The sequence below is a fragment of the Molothrus aeneus genome, chromosome 10, assembly GCF_037042795.1.
Source record: "Molothrus aeneus isolate 106 chromosome 10, BPBGC_Maene_1.0, whole genome shotgun sequence".
NCBI lineage: Eukaryota > Metazoa > Chordata > Aves > Passeriformes > Icteridae > Molothrus > Molothrus aeneus.
Window position 1 is genome coordinate 6,170,638 of NC_089655.1, and position 23,425 is coordinate 6,194,062.

The 23,425-nt window shown below is 42.5% G+C and overlaps 1 protein-coding gene across 4 annotated transcripts in view; it reads right to left on the bottom strand.

Annotated features, from left to right (window-relative positions):
* ARMC8 (armadillo repeat containing 8) overlaps window positions 1–23,425 on the bottom strand; it is a 62,920-nt gene that overhangs the window by 3,556 nt on the left and 35,939 nt on the right. For 3 of the 4 annotated variants that reach the window (XM_066556691.1, XM_066556689.1, XM_066556692.1), the window contains 16 exons: window positions 22,402–22,461; window positions 21,137–21,217; window positions 19,763–19,838; window positions 19,587–19,677; window positions 15,894–15,954; window positions 12,963–13,163; window positions 10,267–10,362; window positions 8,832–8,914; window positions 8,486–8,567; window positions 7,196–7,282; window positions 6,115–6,207; window positions 5,501–5,650; window positions 3,753–3,848; window positions 1,716–1,811; window positions 1,173–1,245; window positions 188–281 (listed from right to left, as the gene is read on the bottom strand). In XM_066556691.1, coding sequence (XP_066412788.1) covers window positions 188–281; window positions 1,173–1,245; window positions 1,716–1,811; window positions 3,753–3,848; window positions 5,501–5,650; window positions 6,115–6,207; window positions 7,196–7,282; window positions 8,486–8,567; window positions 8,832–8,914; window positions 10,267–10,362; window positions 12,963–13,163; window positions 15,894–15,954; window positions 19,587–19,677; window positions 19,763–19,838; window positions 21,137–21,217; window positions 22,402–22,461 — 1,520 coding nt within the window. The remainder of the gene's footprint in view (window positions 1–187; window positions 282–1,172; window positions 1,246–1,715; window positions 1,812–3,752; window positions 3,849–5,500; window positions 5,651–6,114; window positions 6,208–7,195; window positions 7,283–8,485; window positions 8,568–8,831; window positions 8,915–10,266; window positions 10,363–12,962; window positions 13,164–15,893; window positions 15,955–19,586; window positions 19,678–19,762; window positions 19,839–21,136; window positions 21,218–22,401; window positions 22,462–23,425) is intronic. The other variant, XM_066556690.1, reaches the window with a different exon arrangement.

Below are 23,425 nucleotides of genomic sequence, written 5' to 3' on the forward strand. Positions count from 1 at the left end.
AAACCCCAGAAATTGTCAGTAACTGTTTTGGTTTTACACGTGTTTGGGAAGCAGCCAGATGATCTGTGTGGATACTAACACAGGTAACAGCACAGGTGTGTGCAAAGTTACTGTTGGGCTTGATTAATTAAAAATTATTTGATTGAGATTAACAGCTGTGGTGATCCTGCATTATCTTCATACTCACTTGTCACACAGATTGGGATCTGAGGACTGACTCAGTTTATGTAGAATATCCACCACTCCCATGTCTCGGAGTTTGTCCTGGCGCTCCTGTGAACCTGCAACAACAACAACAACCCCAGTGCAGGACAGCAGGGAGGGGTGGGAGCAGGAACCAGCTGAAGGAGGGGTGAGGAGCAATGTCCAGCTACAGCACAGCCATGCAAACACTCCCTCAAACTCCCCAGGGAGCTCCAGCTTCTTTTGCTGTGCTCTGTTTGCACATGTTTGGAGCCAAGAACATCTTGAAGGCAAGAATCTTGATCCTAAGGTATCCTGACTTCAGCAGTTTTATTCTCATCTCTGATCTCACAGGATTTGGATGCAGAGAACATTCCCCTGGAGGTGTTTCTGAGCCTGACTTCTGCCCTCTCCTCCCCTCATCATATTCACCTGAGCAGCACCATCCTTCAGCCTCCTCCTGAGGTAACCTCCCACTCTGCCAGGCCATGACTTCTCACCAAATGCCTTATCCATTGCTCCCAGTTCCACCCACAAGTCCTTTAACTGGTTTTGGCCCAAGCCACTCAAACCAACTATACTGTGGAAAATGTCTTTGCCAGAAAGCCCCTACTAATCCATTTATTCTCTCCAGTGAACCTGTTCCCTCAAAAAATGAGTTTCCACAGCCCCTTTAAAATCTGGAAGCCCTTACAAGAATTCTCATTCACTCCAATAGTTTAGAGACTTCAGAGAAATGCTGCAGGTGAAAACCTCTCCTGTGTCTCTCCAGCTCCTCACTGTGTCCTTGTGTCTCCCCCAGAGAGCTCTCTGCCTCCTCCTCAGTGTTTCCTGACCACTCCCACATTCCATACTACACCTATGATAATGTTTCCCATTACACTTTGGATCCCACTGCAGTGTGCACTGCAAATATTGATTGCTATTCAACAAAAGCTTTTTGATCAGGATAGTAACTTGTCTGTGCATTAATAAGGAGGGTTTCTTACCTTCCTCTTCATTCCATATGAGATTAGATATACAGAACATGGCAGCAAGCTGTAGTTTAGCATTTGAATGACTCTAAATGTAGAAAAATAGAACTCAAGTTTAGAAGAAGAAATTCAGAAATTCACAATATTTGTATTTTGGCATTCATTATGTAATAAATAAGATAGAAAAGCTGGGATTAATTCTTGTCTATAACTTCTCTCAAACATAGGGCCATAATATAGGGCACTCGAGTAGTGGTCAATCACTTCCTTCCAAATGTTTACTGACATCTTCAAGATAGGCCTTTTCCAAGTTCATTAAATGTTTTCTATGTAGATGACATCACTGCAATGTTTTTATAGGAAATAACCCCTGGATTTTCCTTTTAGTCAGTTCCTCTGTACACCTCTGCCATACAGAACTGCACTTACACCCCACTGGTTATATGGAAATTAAATGCATGATAGTGAATAATTCACAAAACAAAATCCTAAAGCACTTTCCTTCTTTTCAGTCCTGCAAAAGACCAACACAAATCCTTTAAGAGAAATCCCCCTTACCATGTAGTATTTGATTTTCTGCAGGATGTCATCATTGGTCATAATCAGTTCTTTTGCTGTTGTGCCATCTGCTATATTGGCAAGGATACACAATGTCTGAAAGAGAGAAAAACTGGGAAGTTATTTGGCCGCAGATCACATCCCATGACAGCTTCTCTGACAGCTCTGAACTCGAGACAAACAACTCCTTTAATTAGTTTTAATATCTTTAATCTGGAGTTTCCAGCTTGCTCACATCTAGGGCCAATGCCAAGGAGTCACCAGCTGTGGGGAGCAGCCCTGGCCAAAAACATTCATCACCATTTTAAAATGAAGAGCAGCATTCATCAATTCATTGCCAGAAAGAACATTTTAAGTCTCTTATGGAAATCTTCAACATATAGGAAAGAAAAAATGCCCCAGAATACAGAGCAGTCTGTTCTGTAGCAGTGGCTGGGGGGAAAGGAAAAACAACAAACCCCAACCATTTCCAGCTCATTCTTAAGGCCAGGAAAAGGAGAGACAGAGGCCTTTCTGCTCATCTGGCAGAGGAGTCATTTGTTTTCAACAAGTCTAATCACAGCTGTCACCTGCAGAGGTAACTGTAGCTACTTTTGCAGCTGTTTGATTTCTTTAAAATTACAGAAGCCATCCCACAGGATGCCCTTGAAGCACCCTGGCCCACACTGGCACTGCCTGCACAGAGTTTTGACAGGCACAGCCCCTTCCCTGGCTCTCAGGGTCACCAGCTCCACAGGCTCCTTCCCAAAGAGCTCTGGAAGAACTTGAGCATCTTTTCTGGACATGCTGGAGGACACTGGAGCAGGATCAGCACTTGCATGTGCTTGTGTCTAAGCTGCACTACACTGTGTCAGCAGCTGCAGAGACTAATTACTTCCAAGCTGCTAATTACATCCTGATGAGGCCGGCAGTGACAGAGACAATCACTGTCCTGCAAGCAGGGGCTCTGGTGTGCAGACAGGTACTTCTGGATCTTGAAATAAGAGCCAGCTGCACCACAAGGACCAAGGAAATGCTCAGTGGATATAGCCCCCAAACTCCAAAGCCCATATTCAGCCCCAGTCCTTTCCCAGAGCATTTCCCAGGTGTGCTGGTTCTCCTGTGAAATAATTCAGATAGGTGTGGCATGGTGAATAACCTACAGCAATAAAGGCCATTCCTGTCACCACAGCTTTAGCAGGAAGACCTATTTAGAAACACATGGGGTTAATTCTCAGCTGTTTCAGACCCATGGAGTCACTAAACTTACTAGCAAGAGTCTTTGGGGATTTTTTTGCTAACTTTGCACTTTCATTGCCAAAGGAGGCCTGTTGGCCTTCAGCCTGTCCTTCCCTGAGCAGAGATTCAAACCAGCTCTACTCCTACACTCATTTCCCATGCTGTTGGCTACCCATATCCAACCTAAGCCACAGCAATCCTCTGGCATCTCCCACAGCTCCTTGCTGCCCCCATCCTTCCCCACATGAGGAAGAAACACAGTTCTCCCACTACCTGTCTCATCTGGCACAAGAGCTATCCAACCAAATCCTGCCCAGCTATCCTCTAACTGCTGCTGTCCTTGTACATTGGCTCCCGGATGCTGTTCCCTGCTGGCCATCTCCTCTTTCCCGCCACCTTTCCTCTTGCAGATTGCTTTTTTTTTTTAAATTTTGTCAGGCCAGGTCCCTCCCCACTTTTTCCTGGGCTCCACCAGGATGCTCTTTCCCCTGCTAGTGCTTCTCTTCTATTCCTACTGATCCCTTCCTGCCATGCAATGGCCCCAATTTAATTCTTCTGCTCTCACATCCCTCCTCTTTGCCAAACCTACATTTGCAAAACCAATCTGAATTCAGTTCAAACAATTTTCTAACAATCCATTAGAAAGAAAAACATTCTTGTAGGTACTCAAGTTATTCATCTGACAGATCTCAGTAAAATATTCACAGCACATTATAATCCCAATTATAATAAACAAAAATGACATGATGTGAACAGTAAGCATTCTTTGCTCTTATATTTTATTCTGCCAAGACAACACAAAACATAAAAAGTACCTACCTGCTCTTTGACTTCTATATTGTGCTCCCCTTCCAGAATGAGGGTCACTGCTTGCATGATTTGCTTCCCATGAGTGCTCATTATGTGGTCTATGTGCTGCCAAAGCAAGGATGAAATACATTTAGTTTAACTCCCCAGATAAGGAAGGGACACTCCTCCTTGAATCACTCCAAGTGAGGAGTAGCAACACTGCACACACAGCACTGCTCCCAAACCAAGAATTCATCACAGCAGAAACACTTCAAAACATTCTTCTCCATGTCTGAAAGAGCATCACATGGGCCTTGGTGGTGCTTTCCCTGTCACCTGGAGAGGTGACACTGCTGTCCCAGCTGCCAGGCTGAGGCCTGAACCCTGCTGAGCCAGGCTCTAAATGTGTGATCTGCAGTTGGAAACAACCACTTCCCTTCTGATAACCAGGGGTAATATCAGAGAGGAGTGAGAAAACTGATGTTTCTTCTCTGGTATTTGCTACTGTTGCAGGGACACTGTGCCCAAGTCCAACAGCCACATTTACAAAGCCTTAAAGAGGGCAGAGAAATAAGCCAGATGCATTGGTTATTGTCTGGGAAAACTGCCCTAAGTTCACAGAGTCACAGCTCAAAGGTCACTTTATGACAGACTATGAACACCTACACTAGAATAAGAGAAAAGATTAAACAAGATCTACTGGATTAGTTGATACCAAACCTCGGGAGTGGCAGCAAACAGGCACCAGAGATGACCAGCACACTGCACACTACAATTCTTTTAAGACCTCAGAGATTCTTACAGGATTTTTTAAAATTGCTAATAATGGGATTTCATTGGAAAGCTGCTGAATGAGTTATTCTGGAGTGAGTTTTGGGTAGAGGCTGAAAATGGCTGGTTCTGGCTCTAAAACCTGCCACAGGAAGCAGTGAAGCTGGCACACAGCTCCAGATGGAGAACACCTTAAGTGACAGTGAGAGTTGTCAGGGTGAATTCAATGAATGACAGGCTGTTAAGTATTTTTTCACATTAACACAGAGCTAATTTCCTATCAAGGTTATTGAGACTCAATGAGTAAAAATATCAGAAGATTTTTTACAGTGACCTTTTTCTGGTAGAAACACAATATGTGATAAATGCACAGAGAGGCTTCATGGGGCTTTTCCCCTCAAAAATGTTGGCTTGCCAAATTCTTGCTGCATGTTTTCCCTCTGTTCTTCACAGGGGATTACCCCTTTCTTTTCCTCCATGAATATCTCTTTCTGCCTGTCAAAAACAACTCCCAACATTTTCCAATCATTTTATTTCAGAGTGTAAAATAAATGTCTGCATTTTGTGAGTGCACAGTCCCACACCAAATTCACAAAGCCAGTACTACCTATGTAGATGGATAAGAACAGATGCATTTCAAGTGCCAAGGAAGAAGAAAGACAAGTATCTGAGATGTGGACCTTCCCATACACTGACTCAATGGTGCAACCCTCAGTGTTGTTTTGGACAAGTTTCACAGAGAAACTGCTATGAAAATAATGCTGCTGAGAGCTAAATGCAATGGAATTGAACATTAAATGAAAATGTCTAGCTCTGATAATAATTACAGTGTTTCCATGGATGCAGAGGATTTGTTCAAATACCTTCTCACATTGATTTGCACATTTTCTTATAGATACTTGAATAAATCCAAGTGGTGTTAAAACAGGAAAATGTCCTGCACAGAAGCACTGGATTGGCTGCTTGTTTGATCAGATTTCAGAAGGTCTATGTGCAGCTCTACTTACTGGGCGAGTGGAGAGAAGATTCCTGAGCAGTCCCAAGGTCTTCATCAGAACATTTACATCAGAATCAGAAAGCAACTGAAACAACTGCTCTGTGCTCAGACCTCGCAGGATGTCTGACTTGATCTTCTGTTCTGCTTGAAATGCCATGTTCTGAAACAGACACACTTTTTTATGGACTTTTTTTATCTGGGCTTTCACTCTTTTAGTAGACTATTCCCTACAAGAATATATCCTTCCTAAATTAATCTTGCAAAAAGGCTGAAATTTATGAGCAGCTGCTACACAGTGAATTCAATTTTCACATGGTCTTACACCTGACCTGGCTATTACCTGCTTTTATTTTCCCCCTGGCATGCTACTGACACTACTTAACTGCTTCCCTGAATGATCTTGGCAACAAAATTAGTACCAGAACTGAAGAATTTATTTTACTTTATGGACTAATGGGTGAAGTGCTCCAGGCTGATGCTGTTTTTCTTTTGCAGTTTGGTGGAACAACAAACCAGATTTAAAGTATGTCATTATTAATAACAACTGACAAGTTCTACAGATATGTTCCCAAGCTTTTCAAGGCACACAGCCACAGGTGCTATTTCATTGGGTGTCCTACTCACCATTAAAGCCCAAATGCCGTTCACTCGCAAGGCAAGATTTTCACTCTGGGTTAAACTACATAGAAGTTCTATGGCTCCTGATTCTAAAATAGGCTGAAAGAAGGAGGGAAAAACAGATCTTTACAACACTTAGACTAACTGCATGTATGAAAATACTAAAAATATACTCCTAATGTCTTATTCTTGAGCTTACAACATGTCCAGTGCACCCCCAGGAACTGGCCATGCCACAGCCCATATCCATGACCATTTAACAGTAGGTTTTATGAAAAAAAGCCAGGTCAAGGCAGCTGCTTTTTCCTATGTCTGTGTTTGTGGAGACATGGATGCACACACATTTATATGTGTATATACATCACCTCACACTGCTGCTCACACCCCACAAACACTTGACCTGCAGTCTGCTAAAAAAAGCCCCATGGGTGGCCTCATGGCCAGTGAACTGTGCTTGGCATTATTTCAGTTAATTTGCTGTCTCACAGATATGATTAAAGCCACCAAGACCAACTGTAATTTGGTAATCCATAGAGCCCTGCAGGATCCCACATACAGCACAATCTTGCAAATATTTCCTGTAATTAAGAAGTATTTTAGACTTCAGGAATTGTTGCACTGCTGTGGAGTGTTGATTTGTGTGTCTGATCTGTATGAAATACAGACTCTGCAGAACCAGATATCCTGTACTGTTCATCAGAGAACAATAAAAACACAGGACTCAGCTAAGCCAGCATTTTCAGCATTACAGTAGCAGTAATTCTCTAAGACAATGGATCACATTGCAAATTATCAGTGTGGTTTCTTCTTGTTTATGATCTTTTTAGATAACAATGTTTTACAAGTAAAAAGGAAATAACAAAACTTCATGTCTGCTTCTTTTCTTTAGAGGCCAAATTAACTGTCACAGCACTGTAAGCAGATGATTTTTTTGTTCCCAAGCCATCAGTGGCACAGCTCTGTAACATCACAGCTCCATAACATGTCACAAGCAATGGCTGCCAATTAACATGCCTTTATGCTAATTGAACCATTGTGTAATCTGACTTCAGTCCATTCCCCTCCCTGCTGCTGGCTAAGTACTCACCTCCTTGCTTGGAGAGAATTCCAGAAGAAGATTGCATAGCGTGGAAGATGCTACTACAAGAATTTCATTTGGAGCATTCTGTAAAACCTGCAGGCAGAGGGGAGAGAGAGGAATTCTGTTAGCAGGATAATGAAGAGATCACTAAAATGGAATACCTGGCATTATGCTGTAGCTGGGTATTCCAGACTTCAGGAGGTGCTTCCATGCTAGCAGTGCAGACCCAGATTGATACACATCACAGGACAATGCATTATTTCACAGAAGTCAGATTTGAGAGCTTTCAGTCCAAGTTAGTAGAAAACAGTGGGGACAAGCCCTGCTCTGCAAAGGACACATAGGTAGAGGAAGCTCCAGGAGCCTCTTAAACCTCTCTGTACTTCGTGCTAAGCACAACATAGCAAATTCTCTAAGGAGCATCCTGCCAGAGGAGCACAGCCTGAGACAAGTTATATAGTCCCTTATCTCTGCCTGGATCTCCAGCAGCACCAAAACACCAATTCCTGAATCAAAAATGTTCCTCCCTTGTTCCCTACTGCCAACAACACCTTCTGTGTTCCAGCCATTTCACTTCTGAACAGTCAAATCAAGCTGACTTCAGGAAATTCTTATGGGTGTCAATACTGCCCAAGCCTTCAGGTGTGCTAGCAACTTGGTCTGTTCTGCATTTTCAAGGTCTCAAAGATGTTGAAACTGAGAAACTGGTTTATTATGTGTGTTTATGATAGTGACATTACAGGATGAGAGATGACATATCTTACACACTTGAATCTCACTTAATCTTGTGGAAAACTGCTCTATATGACAATGTGTCTTTTTAAAGGTCTTTCTGAGCTCTTTGGTTTCAGCTATAGAATCTGCAATGAGATAGAAGAGGTAGAGAATCACAGGAGAAAACACATATCTGAATTCTCTTACAGAGCTCACAGAACAAGTCTGAACTGTGCCATCTAGCCTGAGTGTGACATTAAGGGATATGTAGTACTTGTAGTGTCCTAGAAGAGTTGTAGGATTGAGAATAATTTAGCTTCACTCACTGATGATAAAAAACTCCACAAAAACAATAATGAAAAAAAGGAAACAAAAGGCCAACCAAAACCAAGCAGGAATAACAGGCTTGCTGTTGTTGGCTTTTGTTGACTTAGGACTCTCTTAGGAGAAGGCCCCAGGATTGATTTCTAGGTAATTTGTATCATGATTCTACAGCAAGGCATGCCAACTGAACAGTCACCCTGTGCTCCCTGAATGGACCAGAACACTCCAGGCACTGAGACCTGACTGCTCCTCACTTACCTTCATTAAAGGCTTCCATACAGCATGATCCTGAAAACTTGTCCTGAGCTGCTGGACAGAACGGGACAAACTGTGCAAACATCTGGAATGGAAGAGAAATCCTCCCTGTGAGACATGCACACCCCCATGGGCACTGCTGTACACACCCTGCTGCTCCACAAGGATTCCTGGGCTGGGAGGCAGGCAAGGAGAAATCTGGGAGCAGCCGGGAGAAAACCCTGCACCAGCCCAGGATTACTGCCCCTCTCCCCCAGGAGGGCTCCCAAGAGCAGAACTGAGTTCAGGGCAGCTCTCAGACAGTTCTCCCAGTGCAGCCAAGGTTGTGCAGGGACGACGACAGGCTCACCTGACTGCAGCCAAGCGCACCTTGATGCTGGACTCGGACAGGCCGTTAACGATGCGGTCCATCATGTTCTCAGTCTCAATGATCTGCACCAAAGAACTCAGGTCAGTGCACAGCTCACGGCTTGCTGGGGCTTTGGCTGCAGCATTTTCAATGTTACATATAAAAACTGCAGCTAAAACCAGCATGCCACACTCTTGTCAGATTAAGTGGAAAATTTTGTGTATCTACAGACAATTAGTAAATAAAAATTCTATATTCTATGTTCCACTATGGCTTTTAATCATCAAGCAACAAGAGGGTGATTTTTATATATAAGTATCCATCTCTCTATCTATATATACACATACATATATACCTGAATTACCCTTAATGTTATATTAAAACAAAAGTGAGCATGTGTGAGTGCACACAACATATACAAACTACAGATCAGAGACAAGTTGTAGAGCTGTGTGGATAAAAAATATCCAGTAGCTCACCTGCCATATTTAGACAAGGCCAGCACAAACACTTAAGACCAGTATAAAAGGGAGTTAACACCCAGATGAATGATGGATTTTTGCATAATAAATCAACTTTGGCATGTACACACTCACTGCTTATTAAAAGCTGTGTAAAAGGAGGATCTTCCAATTAACTAAAGCAACAAAGTAGGAGTTTATGGTCTTGAATTCTGGAGATCCTGAGTCGTTCCCCACTGATAAATCCTCATGATGTTATCTTTTCACCCTCTGTTTACCTGCCTCTTCCTTCTGCTTTTCCTATTTAACCAGCAAATAAACTCAGAAAACATTCCTGTCTTCTACACTTGCTACATGACACCGCAAATTCATGATTAATTAAAAAAAAAATGTTCCTTCTAATTATTCATTTATTAAGTTCCCTCCACTTTCCACACATTAATTTTTAACTACGTGAGTGGCCCAAGCAACCAATCTCTGCGCTGTAATGTTTGAATCACCAACTGCTTTGTTATGACAGTGCAAGGCTTTGGTCACTTGAGAATCAGGAAACAAATTCTGACTTTGTTTATGAGCAGACTTTCCAGAGTTTTTTTTTTTAATATTTGTCATATAATGGAATAAATGAGAAACAGAGGTGTATTATCTCTATGTTTCAGAAATTTCTCATATGCCACAACTATATTGCTTACAAGTAGCCAAGTACCAAAAATGCTGAAAGACAACTCTTTGTGCAAGTCTAGTTCATCACTGTGAAGATGCTCACACAGCTAAACTTAACTTTGTTATACTCTGATAGCAAGACATTAATTTTTCCTCCAATTCCACGCAACATGAAAATTCCTATTAATGGAGGAGAGAGGCTTCATTTCAACCTATTCACATCATAACGGGGAGACCCCTGGGAGGGTGGGAATTGCTGCTTTCCAGTGCCCCCGTGGCTGAGCAGTGCCCAGCAGGCTCCCTGGGCTCACCTTTTTGCGGATGTCCTCGTCGTTAGCCCCCAGCGAGGCGTAGAGCTTGAAGGCGGCCTGGCGCAGCTCGTGGGCATGCTTCAGGTCATGGTCCAGCTGGGAAACACAGCACAGGCACAGGCTCAGCCCCCAGAGCAGCTGCAGAGTCATATTCTGCTTTGTTCCACACTGCTGCTTACCCACTGTCTTTGTCTGCCACCCACAAGGTGCTGCTCCCTGAGCTCATCATGCAATAACCACAGTTAAGATTATGGTTCATTTCTCTGCTCAGTTACAGAGAAGACAACTTGGTCTTCAATTTGAGGCCAAAATAAGGTTAGGGGTCTATCAAGACCATATTCAGGTAAAAGCTATTCTTATCTCCCAACAGAGACTTACAGGAACTAGCCAGAAGGAGTGAAAATACTGAGAGAGAATCAAGACAAGTTTTATCAAGAAAACTGAAGCAATACCAGGAGCCAAAGTTGGTCTCTAAATTTCAGGCCATGTTAAGGAGGGTGAGGTTGAATATCAGGAAAGGTTTTTCCCCCAGAGGGTGCTGGGCACTGCCCAGGCTCCCCAGGGAATGGGCACAGCTCCAAGGCTGCCAGAGCTCCAGGAGAGTTTGGACAATGATCTCAGGGATACCCAGGGCGGGATTGTTGGAGTGTACAGGGCCAGCAGCTGGACTTGATGATCCCTGGGGTCTCTTCCAGCTCAGCACATTCTGATATTTTATGATGATTAATGGGAGTACTAAAGACATCATAAAATAGTGGTGTTTGAGGTTGACCCTTCTTGGAACAGCAAATTTGGGCTCTCAGATCTCCTCATGTTCTCTTCTGAGAATAATTCTGTGACTCTGACTATCCTCAAAACTCTGTACCAAAGTGTTCTACAAAACAATACAATCTTCAAAGTCTACACAAAATGCCAGGAAAATGACAGTATAAGGTAGCAAAGTGCAGAAATAAAAGAAATGTCAAAATTAGGCTCTATGAGTAATTCTCTCCAGTGCAGCTATATTGGAGCAGAAGTATTAAAATATTTATAACATAATATTTTAATATTATGTTATAAATATTTTAAGCAGACAAGTTCTCTGCTTGGCAGATTCATCACTCACTCCTCACGCAGTTTTACCTTACAGGGTGCAGTTCCAAGCACTCTGTTCAAAGCCAGTACCCTGGATTCCCAGCTGGCTGCTTCTACAGACTTACTGCACACTCAGAGCACTGTCATAATATTTAGAATTGCCCCACTCACTTTTGGAACCTGATCATATTTTTGGTGCTACAGCCAATGTCCATTACTCCTCAATAAGCTGCTACACTTCTTTTTGCTCAGTTTTTTATACTGCAACTTTTTTTTTTTTTAATGTTTCATTTTCATTTTTACAAAGCATTCAAGAGGGTCTCTATGCAGAATTAACCCCATTCTATCAGGGTCAGAGAAATTAACCTGTCTCTTGGGCCAGTTTTAGGGAAAAAGCAAAGCTCTGTAATGTATTTTTTTGGGTTCTTTCTAATAATCAGTTTCAGCAAGACTCCAAGGTACATCTGGTCTCTGTTTATCCAACATCTTGCAAGTGCAGACAACTCATAATATAAAGCAGTGCATGGCATCCACATGTTTTTGTGCTTAAACACAATAGAACAACCTCTGAATTTCAGATTTTCCACAAACCTGACCTAAGAATTGAAAACAAATCTCTCTTCACATGGACTATTCATCTCTTATGAAGCTGAAGTGTACTGGTCCCTGAAGGCAAGATGTTTAAACTTAGAGGATGGGAAGACCAGATATACACACTTTTGTGTGGTTAATGAAGTCTCCAAAGAGCAGTGACTGAGCCTTGGAGAGTACAAACATCAAAAATCAAGTGCTGCTGCACCTCTGGTCACCTTTCAATTGAGGACCTCAGGCACCAGGTTGTGGCAGCAGCTCTCTGGCCACAGAGGACGGGCACAGACTTTTTTAGAAAAACCTTGGAAAGCTGTGTAGAAGCTATGGGAAACTTAGAGGAAAAGAATTCAAACAATTATTATCTCTCTTTCTGTAACCATTGTTTATACATATGGTTCTCTAGAGTGTGCTATTGATAACCACCAATAGTGTGTGAGAAGTTTTCACTTTGAGACCAATCAGGTCTTAGGTTCACCAATACTCCTTATAGGAATGTGGAGGGGCTTGACAGCTGACTTGCAAGCAAAGCTGAGTTAATAGAAGAAATAACAATTGATGATTTTCAAGTCTATCTATAGCAAGGAAGAAGACAAGGCCGTCAGCATAGAAAGAGATTAGAAAAGATACATGAAAATTTCTGCCTAAGTAGATGTGTATAGGTGCCTTATTAAATTTCTGTCAAACTTTTGCCAATTATATTGAATTAATTGCTCTGCATCAATGAATATAATAAGTTATTGTGATGTAGTTAATGACTTAAGATCATGCTTTGTTAAGAGTATATAAGCTAGAGAAGATGCAGAATAAAAAACTTTTTTCTTCTTAGACCCTGATCCAACCTATCAGGGACATAAGAACTGTAGATTTCTAACAATAAAGTGTCTTTTATGCCTTCTGGATCATGGAATCAATGCTATGTGGTAGCAGGTGGGGGCCTGCCAGCACACCAGGTTTAAGAAGCCCCATCCTGAGCTGGTTTGTTTTTGGTTTTGCCCATTTCTCCAGGGCTCAGAGCAGGTCAGGAAACTCACCCTCTTGATGTCGGTGATGGCGCTGACGGAGCTGGGGTACTTGAAGTAGTCGGCCAGCATGACAATGAGGTGGTCGGTGATGCTGGCCATCCTCTGCAGCTCCATGTCTGTCTCTATCAGGTAGGCCAGAGTCTCTGCCCCCTCCACCCTCTCCTCCAGCAGTCTGTCCTTACTGCACATTCGAACCAAGCATGGCAGAGTCTGCAGAGATGAAATAAAAGGAGTTTCTAGTGTAGCTACATTGATAAAGAAACTCCAAAGAAATGAAAACAACTGTCCTACAGCAAAGCTCTGCATTGTTCTTTAGATAAGAACTCTCACACACACACATTTCAGTGGGTTCAGAGATTCCACACACAGAAGAATTGTTCAGGCATTGCTGAGTGTACAATCCCCTACTTTCACACAGCCAAAATCATGCAATGTTTGGAAGTAAACATAGACAAAGTTTGACAAAGCCTTGTAAAAAATTTTTAAAATCCCCTCAGAAGTTGATATTTTCCCAGGCTTGTTCTTACTACACACCAGAACCAAAAGTACCCAAGCTGCCCTCAAGTACTTGACCCCTCCTGCCCTTCTGTGACCCAGGATTAACTAAGGACAATGCAGTCTGAAATAATCTCAGGGCTCCTTTCCCACACACTGGCCGCCTGGAGCAGAGGGCAAGGGAGGAATACTCCTCAGCAAGCAGCAGATTGGATCAGCCAGAAAAGAAGCTAACCTGGAACCCAGGTCCATTCTGCCTTTCCTGACATCCCCCCTACCTTGGTTACGCCCACACAACAGTTTTGCTCCACCTTCTCTACTAAAACAGAAAAACCAACCAAGTCTTTCTTTACCAGAAGCCCAATGAAAAGTATTTAACTCTGGACAGGCCAATTCTTCAAGGGCTGGGACTCTGCTCCCTCAAGCCTTCCCAAATATGAAAATGGACAAGGAATAACACCAAGGTTTGTGCTTGTGCAATGCCACCAAGTTCAACAGAATAACTCCAGTAAATGTTGTTCAGAGTTATGTTTTGGGGACCTGAAATAACATCCACCCATTGACTGTTCAAATGATTAAATAGATAAATACCTGATCTCCGTTGCATAGGAAACAGGACTTGCCTACATATTTTAGAAAGCCAGATGTCACCTCAAAGATTATCACTGAGGTGGTGAATCTTGCAGCTAATCCAGTGAGCCAAAGCACCCTCTTCTGCATACCTGGCCTTGAGGCAGCAAGGAAGACTGCACACAGGCTCTCAAAAAATTACATTCATGTGGAGTGAGAAAGAAAGAAGTGGAACTCCATGTCTAAATCACAAAGACAATGTACTTCTTAATTCTTTCCAAGGTCAAATGGCCTGAAATGAAATGAGCTATTTCTTGGAACTCAAGGCCTGGGCATTGTTAAGTCACTGGCTGCATGCACCCAAGAAACACAGATCTCATGTTTTTCAACACTGAGCAATTCCATCTGCTTAGAAACAGAAGCAGGAATTCTGATTGACACATTTTAACTGTTCCCATTGGATCTACAGGTCAGTACAGTGCAAATAATGCACAGGAGTAGGGGCTGTGTAGGGGTCTAAGATGGAAAGCCACAATACACACCTGGCCAGCAGATGAAAGTGTGGAAATTGACTGTAACAATGGAATATCTTATTTCCATGGTATGGCTGGGATGTACCTGGGTTATCTGGACAGTTTCATTATTAGGATTCCAGAGAAATCATTTTCCTTCCCATCAAATCCATTATTTATCAGCCTTCCCTGCCCTTCTCAAGGGTTTTATTTTTTCCCCACGTTGCAGATCAACCCACTACTCAAACTGAGAAATGAAAGTAAATTAAAACCATTTTGGAAACACACATTCTTGACTGGCCCTCAAATGCAGAAAGTTTGATAGCAAAGGGTCAATAACTCCTGAATGCTAAAGGGGCCATCACTTCAGTTCAGCAGAGGTTGAAGGATTTGGGGCTGGATTAAGCACAGTGACACCTTGCAAGTATGAGCTCCTGGAGGAGGAATCACTGGGGTGCTTTGAACAAGGCAAAGGTTCTGTGCTTTCCTTCTCCCCTCACTCTTTTGTCTACTCTCAAGTACTACAACACATTTAATTCCACAGCTTCAAACATGGATTTGTGCTGAAGCAGCTTCCACAAGGAAAAAATGCTGCTTTTGCTGTGAGCTGGCCAAGCACATCCCTTTGCAAAGGTTTGAAAGGATGGTGGTTTTCCACAGGGCCCATATGGAGCATGTGCAGCTCCACAGGGCAGGGTCCAGCTCCCAACAGCGACCTGCCACTGGCGGCAGGCCCTGCTCCCTGTCCCAGGGCAGAGCAGCTCTGGAACACCCATCCTGACCAGGGCACAGCCCAACAGGGGTATCCGTGAAGGGAAGGCATTTCCAAAGAAGAAAGAGATTTGCAGGAGAGAGGGGTTGGGAGAATGGAACTGTTGCCCCCAGTTTGCAGATGTTGTAGGGAGAAAGGAGAGCAGAGAATTGGAGTGTCAATTTGGACCAAAGCTAAGGAGGGTGAGGGAGAACGATGCAGCTTGGCTTCCTCAGCTGCACATACCAGGTGCCAGTGCAGAACAGATGCCAATATGCACACTGGAATGAACAGTACATTGCACTTTCTTGCACAAAAAGACAGGAGGGGCAGGCCTTTGTCACAGCCAACGCATAGATTTTTTTATCTATCATTACTTGGGGGAGAAAATCAGGGAGCTATTTTTTTTAAATTAAAAAAGTTAGGAGAACTTGGTGCTTTGCAATCTTTGATGTAACAGATTTTGTGCTACCTTTTATATGAGAAAATAAAACCGGGATAAACCTACATGAGAAAACCTTTTGAACAGAGAACTGTTTAAGGATCTGTCATGGCTAGCACAAAGAGAATTACTCTGTATTTACAAGGTGGTTGAAGCAGGACACAGCTCACCTTCAGAACGATGCAGGGATCGTCCGTCCGTATTGCTCCGGCTCTGCACATGGAAGTAAGGCTGCAACAACACAACAAGACACTGTCACCTACCATGGCTTTGGTTCACTTCACTCCAGCTGCTGCACAACACCTGTCCTAATGAAACATCCTCCTGTCTTTGATTTAAATACATCAGAGCTTACTAGGCCTGGGCACACAAACTCCTCCAGGTGCACCTTCTGGCAGGTTTGCAGTGCAGGACCCCTGATCAATACAGCACACACTGCAACAAAGGGTCACACCACCACCCTGCCTGAGCCCCACACCTGTTGGCATCTTACTGCAGGGGTTCCCTACTGTTATCTCCTAATCACAAAAGTTCCATACCTTCTTGGTGTTTCTCATAGGCAGCTCCTCAGAGCACTGACTCTTTCTTCTTCACAAAGCAGCCACCTGACTCCAGTTGCCCTCTCAACCAGCCACCCCCACTCTTTTATAGCACTCTTCTTCTCATTGGTTACAGCTGTGGCCTGTTAAAGTCAGGCCTGTTCCTAATCTTTGATAATTGGCCCAGCTGCAACTCCTTAGGGGTAAGATTACTTTCTACACTATCTTTATTTTCTTATATTCTATCCCCCTGCACACATCCAGAAGGAACAACCTGCACTAAGCAAAGGTGCAACCCACCCAGACCTTCCTCTATATACCTGCCTCTGGGTATGCAGCCATGAGCAGAGAAACACAGCCTGACAGCTCAGGCACAGACACCCAGGCCCTGCCCCAGCCCAGGAGAGGTGGAATTGCTCTGCTGCCTGTCCACAGGCAGGGCTTTACACTCTGCAGGGAGCAGCACACCCTCACTAACAATGCACACAGCCTAGGCTCTGACACTGCACCAAGCCAGCATTTGGTCCTTATTAGACAACAGCTCACAGTGGATATGACAACCACAAGGTCTCACACAGCATCAGACAAATTCCAAGTTCTTTGTTATGTACTTATAAAGTGCCCCAAACTACCAGAAATGCAAAATAGTTCACCCATCAAAAAAGTGTTTTACTTTGAGGTGGTTTCATTTTCACCTGCTCTGCTACAAGGCAGTGGAATGGAGCCGGAGGGGAACTGCACCAGTTTCTCTCCCTTTAGCTTCTGAACTAACCATTGGAGCTGGGTTTTATCATGTCACAGTGGAGGTTAAAAAATGTAACTGTATTTCAGTAAAGGTAACTTAAAACTAACATGCCTGGACCCTCGGTTGGGCAGGCTGAAGTTGTACACAGGGTCAATCAGAACTGCTCAGCTAAGGGACAGCAATGTGCTCATAAAACCATGGTGTGTCTCACCACATCCCTGAGCTCCTTCCAAGGGCCCAGAGCGAGTTCTTTCACCTCAGAGGCACCAACACTGATCCTCATTCTGAGTACACCTACCATCAGAACTCTCTTAATATATTATTCCTCCAAAAGTAAAAGATAAGCCTTGAATATTAGCACAGAGATAATCTGCTAAACTTTTACTGCCCAAGCCTTGCAGCTGACAGCAGGAAACTCTTTTTCATACCTGCAGTCAGGAGGAAAGCACCCATCCTGCAGCTGCCATTTAGTCTGGTGAGACCCTATTTGCCAGGCAAAGTAGCTCTATTTCAGCAATGAAAGAAAGTAATTTTTGACTTCAGGTAACATAGGCTTAGCTTAGCTGGAAGCAATTCTGGTGATTTTAGCAGGAAAGGTTACTGCTTCATTTATAAGTGCAGAGCACTCTCCCAAGTGGCATCCTGATCTTCCCTCTGTCCCAACACTGCTGCTCAAGAGAAGGATTTTTGCTCTATTTCAATCAAGAGGTATTTCCTTGAGTCCTCCAAGTCTACTTCAATTGTTGAGGGAAAAGACTTTTTAAAGTAGTCTTGTATGCCAGTCCATATTCAATAGAAATTATAGAGAACATTCAAAAGGGAAAACCCTTCTAGAGCTGCATTCCAAAGAGTCTAATGACAAATCAGAGGAACTGCAGATTAACTGACTGAAACTGGCAAGGTAGGGGTGAAATCTAATTTACAAGCAGAAAAAAACATAATCTATGACAATTTACACCTACTACTCTCATTAAGAAAATGGAAGAGAGAGTCTGACTTGGAGGCAATCAGGTAGGGGATGGACCTACAGAAGAAAAACCAGCAGGGCTTTGCAAACCCCAGGACTGCTGTAAAAATGAGAGCCCTAAGAAGGATGAGTGCCTGTGGACTAATTGAGAGAAACCCAATATAAAATTGAAGAGATTGGTTTGTCTGCCATTTCCTTGCAATTTTCTTTTGCTGCTTTTCACCACATAACTTTCTTTCATGCTTCAAAGGTCCAGAGGAGGCAAAGTACTGCAAAGCAACAGCAGAAGATGGATACCCAGTTCATTCAATCAGCAAAGAATACCAATAGACCTGGGAATGTCCATCTCAGAACAATTCTTCTAACTCCAGCCTGTCTTTATGACTTGTCAACTGCTTTATATCTTGAGATTAGTAAAAAAATTACTTTTAATATGTCATTCTCTATGTATTTTCTGATTTCTCAAAGAAACACATAAATCAAAGACTGCTACAGTGCAATTAATTTAACTTGCCTTCTTCACTAAGAGTTGCTCAACAAAACCAGTAAAACCAGACTGCTTGGGCCAATTGTGGCTGGAATTGAGGCTGGGAGGTCCCAAGACAAGACATACCTCCTACATGGAGTGGGATTACCCAAGAACCCCCCTCACAGACATGCACATCACTGAAACTGCTTTCATGAATGAGCTGGGGCATTACAACCTGGCAGCATGAGCAGAGAGTCACAGATCCTACCTAGCCCACCTGTTCCTCATCCAGAATCAAGAGATTTGTACTGACACAAGTGGCTGTGAAATTGTTTGGTGAACTCAGAGAACTCACTGCTCCTTGTCAAAAAAGCCATCAAAAACTACAAGAATAATCAAGCAACGCATCAGCGACCAAACTCCTGAGTTAAACTTAATTTTAGTAGTCCATACCAATGGGTGACTTTATCTCTTGAACCCCCTGGAGTGATTTATTTCAATGCTATCAACACAAGAAAAGGAAAATGATCCTAAAGGGTGTCAATCCCAGCTTATGGAGTAGCATAACCAGGGTGCTGCTATTACAGAACTGGGTCACAGCTTGTCACTGGGTAGGAAGTCATTATGGATCTGCACACAAATGTGCCCACACCAGCAGGGAAAGCTGAAGTACAAAATTAATTAATAACATTAATTTTGCTCTATGAGCTCATGAAGCCCGAAGAATAATCTGTTTTATTTAAAACAGCTGGGTAGAGGGACTAACTCTGCTCTCCCATCATCTTGGTGCAGTCTCCAACACAGCACAGCCACCAAGGATGATAGCTCAGGACTGTGCTCTGCCTGTTCAAAGCAAAACTTATCAAATCCAAGATACATGTGAAAACCCATATGGCTGAACACACATTCCCACAAAACTGCTGCCCAGCAATATTTTTCCCTGCTTATGTACAGCAAAGAGGGAAAGTTACATTATAAAATGGGGTGAGATCCACTTGTTCAAGGATTCAGATAATGCAAACAGTATCTTGAATTATTCCTAACATTTTACATCCCATATTACTTTGGAACAAGGAAGAAGGGAGCAGTTGAACAGTAAGGATTAAACTCCCTGCTATTTCCCCAGTTCCTGAAGACAATTACCATTTGGCTGACGTGAGCTGCATTTCAATGGGCTTGTCCCTTTGTAACATCTTCACAAAAATCTGTGGTAACAATTCTCCATCAACAGACACTGCAAAAAGAGAGAGCCCAAAGTCATTCTCATTGAGCCAGGCAAAGAGTGAGTGTCAAACCAGCAGCAGCAGCACTGCACTCACCATTGACCAGAGTCATGGATACCTGGGGGTTCTCAAAGGCTAGAACTGAGAAGCATTTCAATGCCTGCATTCGGACCTGTGTAAAAACATAATAATATGAAACATCAACTCTGACTTCAAAGCAAAACTGGGCTACACTGCTGGATAGGCTTGTAGAAAACAATGCTGTATTATCAACAAGAAATTGAGATGAAGAACCATGGGCAGATGGAAACATCTAACTCACACCCTGACTTCTGTCATCTCCCTGTTGGAGCTATCTTTCTGTAGGGTATGTTGTAAACTCTCAAGAAAACCAGCAAGGTTAAAACTTGGGAACTAAACAGGAACTACTGGTCTTATTTGTAATGCCTCACAAATGTGTAAAAAACAACAGAAGAATAGAAGAATACTATATAACAATGGTACTTTTACTTTTCAGGACTCATAAGTACATTAGAGAACCAGAAATATGAACCCTTGAGATTTCTATTTCAGAATCCTTCAAAGGTGGGCTTACTGAAATGTCTGAAGAGAACCATCCAACTGCAATGATTCCAGATTAATCTTAGAACAAATGTACACCCTAAGTTTTACTGCCATTACACAGCCTCAGGTAGTACCTGGATGAAAAAGATGGACAAATTTCTTCATCTTGGCTCCTCCTTCTTCAGTCCAAAGTTTTGATTTAATTAATGTTTCATGGCTGCCTAGTTCATGAAATCTTTATAACTTCTTTTTTGTCACGGGGAAGATAACCATTATCACCTTCCCAGATCACAGAACCTAGATTAGTTCAGGTATTAGTCTTTGACTTGCCCTTATACAGCTGCACGTATTTAAACTGTGTTCCTGTCTTCACAAGTGGAAGGACTGAGAAGGAGCTGACCCCTCCTGGCCACCAAGTTACAGGTAAAGTGTGATGTCCTCTGAGGTGATGGTCCAGGATGGACTTCCAAAACACAACAGAGAAGAGAGCAGAGACTCAGGAATTCAGGGAGCACAACACACAGGCAGCTGCTGGCCCCCACACATGGCACACCCATCTATTTTTACAGGTAGGACTTCCTTTTCAGGACAGACCACACTTGCTTCTCTTCAGCTTAACTTCTTGTTCTCATTTATTGTTCAACAAATTAGACCACTTGGGTTTTCAAGTGCCTGTTCCTCTTTGGAGCAATGCTAGGCAGCCCTGTTTTCATTACTGCTGCTTTAACTTTACAGTACAATAGCTGTGGTTTTGACAGAATATGGCAAGTAAAAGCAACTGTTATTCTACAAATACACATCATACCTGTTTATAGCTTTGGTTCACAGCACAGACATGGTTTTTATAATCTCCATTTGAATTCTTTTCATAAACACATGTTACACAGAGTAGATGAAATGTCTTACTTTGTAGGAGGTGGAGACCAACAGATGTGCAATGTTCTGAACAGCTCCATGGTTAAATAAGATTGTCTGGTGATCTGGACCCTTCAAAGGAAACATAACACAGGATTTTTAAAACATGCAAGAGATTTCCACTGTCTGCAATTTATTGTTAAATATTTAAGATACATTTCCTAACATTTACTTTGTAATCAGCTGGCATAGCAATTTTATTTTTTATATATAAACAACTTCAATTTATATTTTTATAGCATTTGTTCTTTTATGGTAATCATTTCCACTCTCTCCTTCAATAGGCAATGACATTAGCTCACACAAATGAAGAAACATGGATAGAGAACTTCTGTTTCTACTCCTCCTACTGGAAACAACTGAAAGCTCCTGATTTTCTCTACAAATCACATAAAAGATCAGCAGTCACTAATGTCTTCCTCACTGTTAAAATTAAGCATTTTTAACAATTCTAACTGCAGAAGGGAAGGGGTTTCTCCTAAACTGGTTCCAGACAGAGTGACAGTTCCTTGAGAAGAAATTCACATTTTCCTCCAATTTTTTATTATTTATTGTTTTAGTTTCAAGCAGGTTTGGCCATAAATCCAGCCAGCCATCACCTATTACTGACTTCAAGATCTAAGTTGGTAATGGCTGATATGTCAGTATTTTTTCCAAAACAGCCTTTGGAATTAAACACAAATACTAAATTTTGCAGGAGAAAAGTCTAAGAACTTCTGTAGCATGACAAGGCTTGCTAAGGTTGAAAAAACAACATGAAATATCAATACTTGCAGCCCTCAGCAGTCTCTTGCCAAAGCTGGTATTTGATTTGCAAACCTCTCTTTAAAAGTAGGCTCTTAGCTCTGGTCATCTCTGCATTAAGCACAGGCTATGCAAATTTAAATTCAGCTTATAGGATGCCACAGCATTTATCATCTCTCCATGCATTTCCTTGACTAATCTGCAATGAAGAAAGTCTTTTCACTCCCTAATCTCTAGTTCAAACCTGGCTGAGTTAATGGCACCTCTTACACCCTTGTAGGCATCAGTGACACATTATCTTCAAATCTGAGATACAGCTGAAATCAGATTCCTCTCACAGTCAAAAGAACATTTTTAGAGTATCTCTTACCTCTAAGAAAAAAAGCATAAAATTACTTTCAGATGTAACATATCTGGTGCTTTAAGAGATGCTTCAGCTGCTACTGCCACCAAGAGCTTTCTACCAAAAAATGCAATTAAAACAGCATGGTTGAAGGAGGAAAACCACTTACATTGGCACACAGAAGTGGCTGAGGCAATGAGTTAAAGCCGCAGCTATGCCAGTGGTGGAGCTGAAGAACAGATATTGAAATATGTGAAAAAATGAGTGAGTTTAAAGTAGAAGAAATCATACTGCCCTAGATTTAGTAATTCCCAAGTATTAGTGACTCCTCCATGGGATGCAGGTGGCAGATTCTGTGCAAGCAGGACAGATACCTGTACAGAGGTGACACCTGGGTGTATCTGAGTTGCACAAGTGGAAATATTTTGTCTGTACACACTGTGTTTGCACCAACCAGCACAACCAGGGAAGCACTAACCCATAAAGAGGGACAGCTGCAAATATAAAGGTGAAAACTTGAGGATATGATGAAGCACTTCCAAGCAGTTCAAGCCCCAGTTTAACAGCAAGGCTGCCTGGTTTTGTTCCACCTTGGGCACAGTGAGAGTTCCACTCCTCTGACAGTGACCTTGTTCTCCAAATATAAATGACTGACATATTTCAGGAATAAACATCACTTCTTGCACAATTTTCCATCACGAAATGCCAATTTTCAAGGAAACATTAGGGTAACACAATGTAACAGCTCATTCCACAATGACAAGCAGGTACCTAAGTGCCTTTGTCCCTTGGGGCAGGGATCCAGCAGCAGCCTAAGGTCACACAACAAAAGAAGGCCTGGAGAAAGCTGCCTTGATTACAGGCTTTATCCTGGATCCTTCCTAAAACAAAATCTACCTGCTTACACCACTTGCTCTAAAAACAGATGAACTGAGACAGAGAGACTCTTTAAAAGTAAATTTTGACTTCCATTTTCACATCCCAGGTACATCAGCCTGATTTCAGTTTACTTATTTGCTTCTATGTTGATAGAATCCTGGCTCTGTATGTTAAGAACTGCATCTGCTCCCCTGTAAATCAACTCTTCCTTGCTCAGGATGGCTCTTCTCCAGGGCAAGGCTCCCCTGCCATTGATTTTAACTCTGAATGTGCAGGGAAAAGCAGCAAAAGAGAGCAGCAAAAGCAGAAACCAG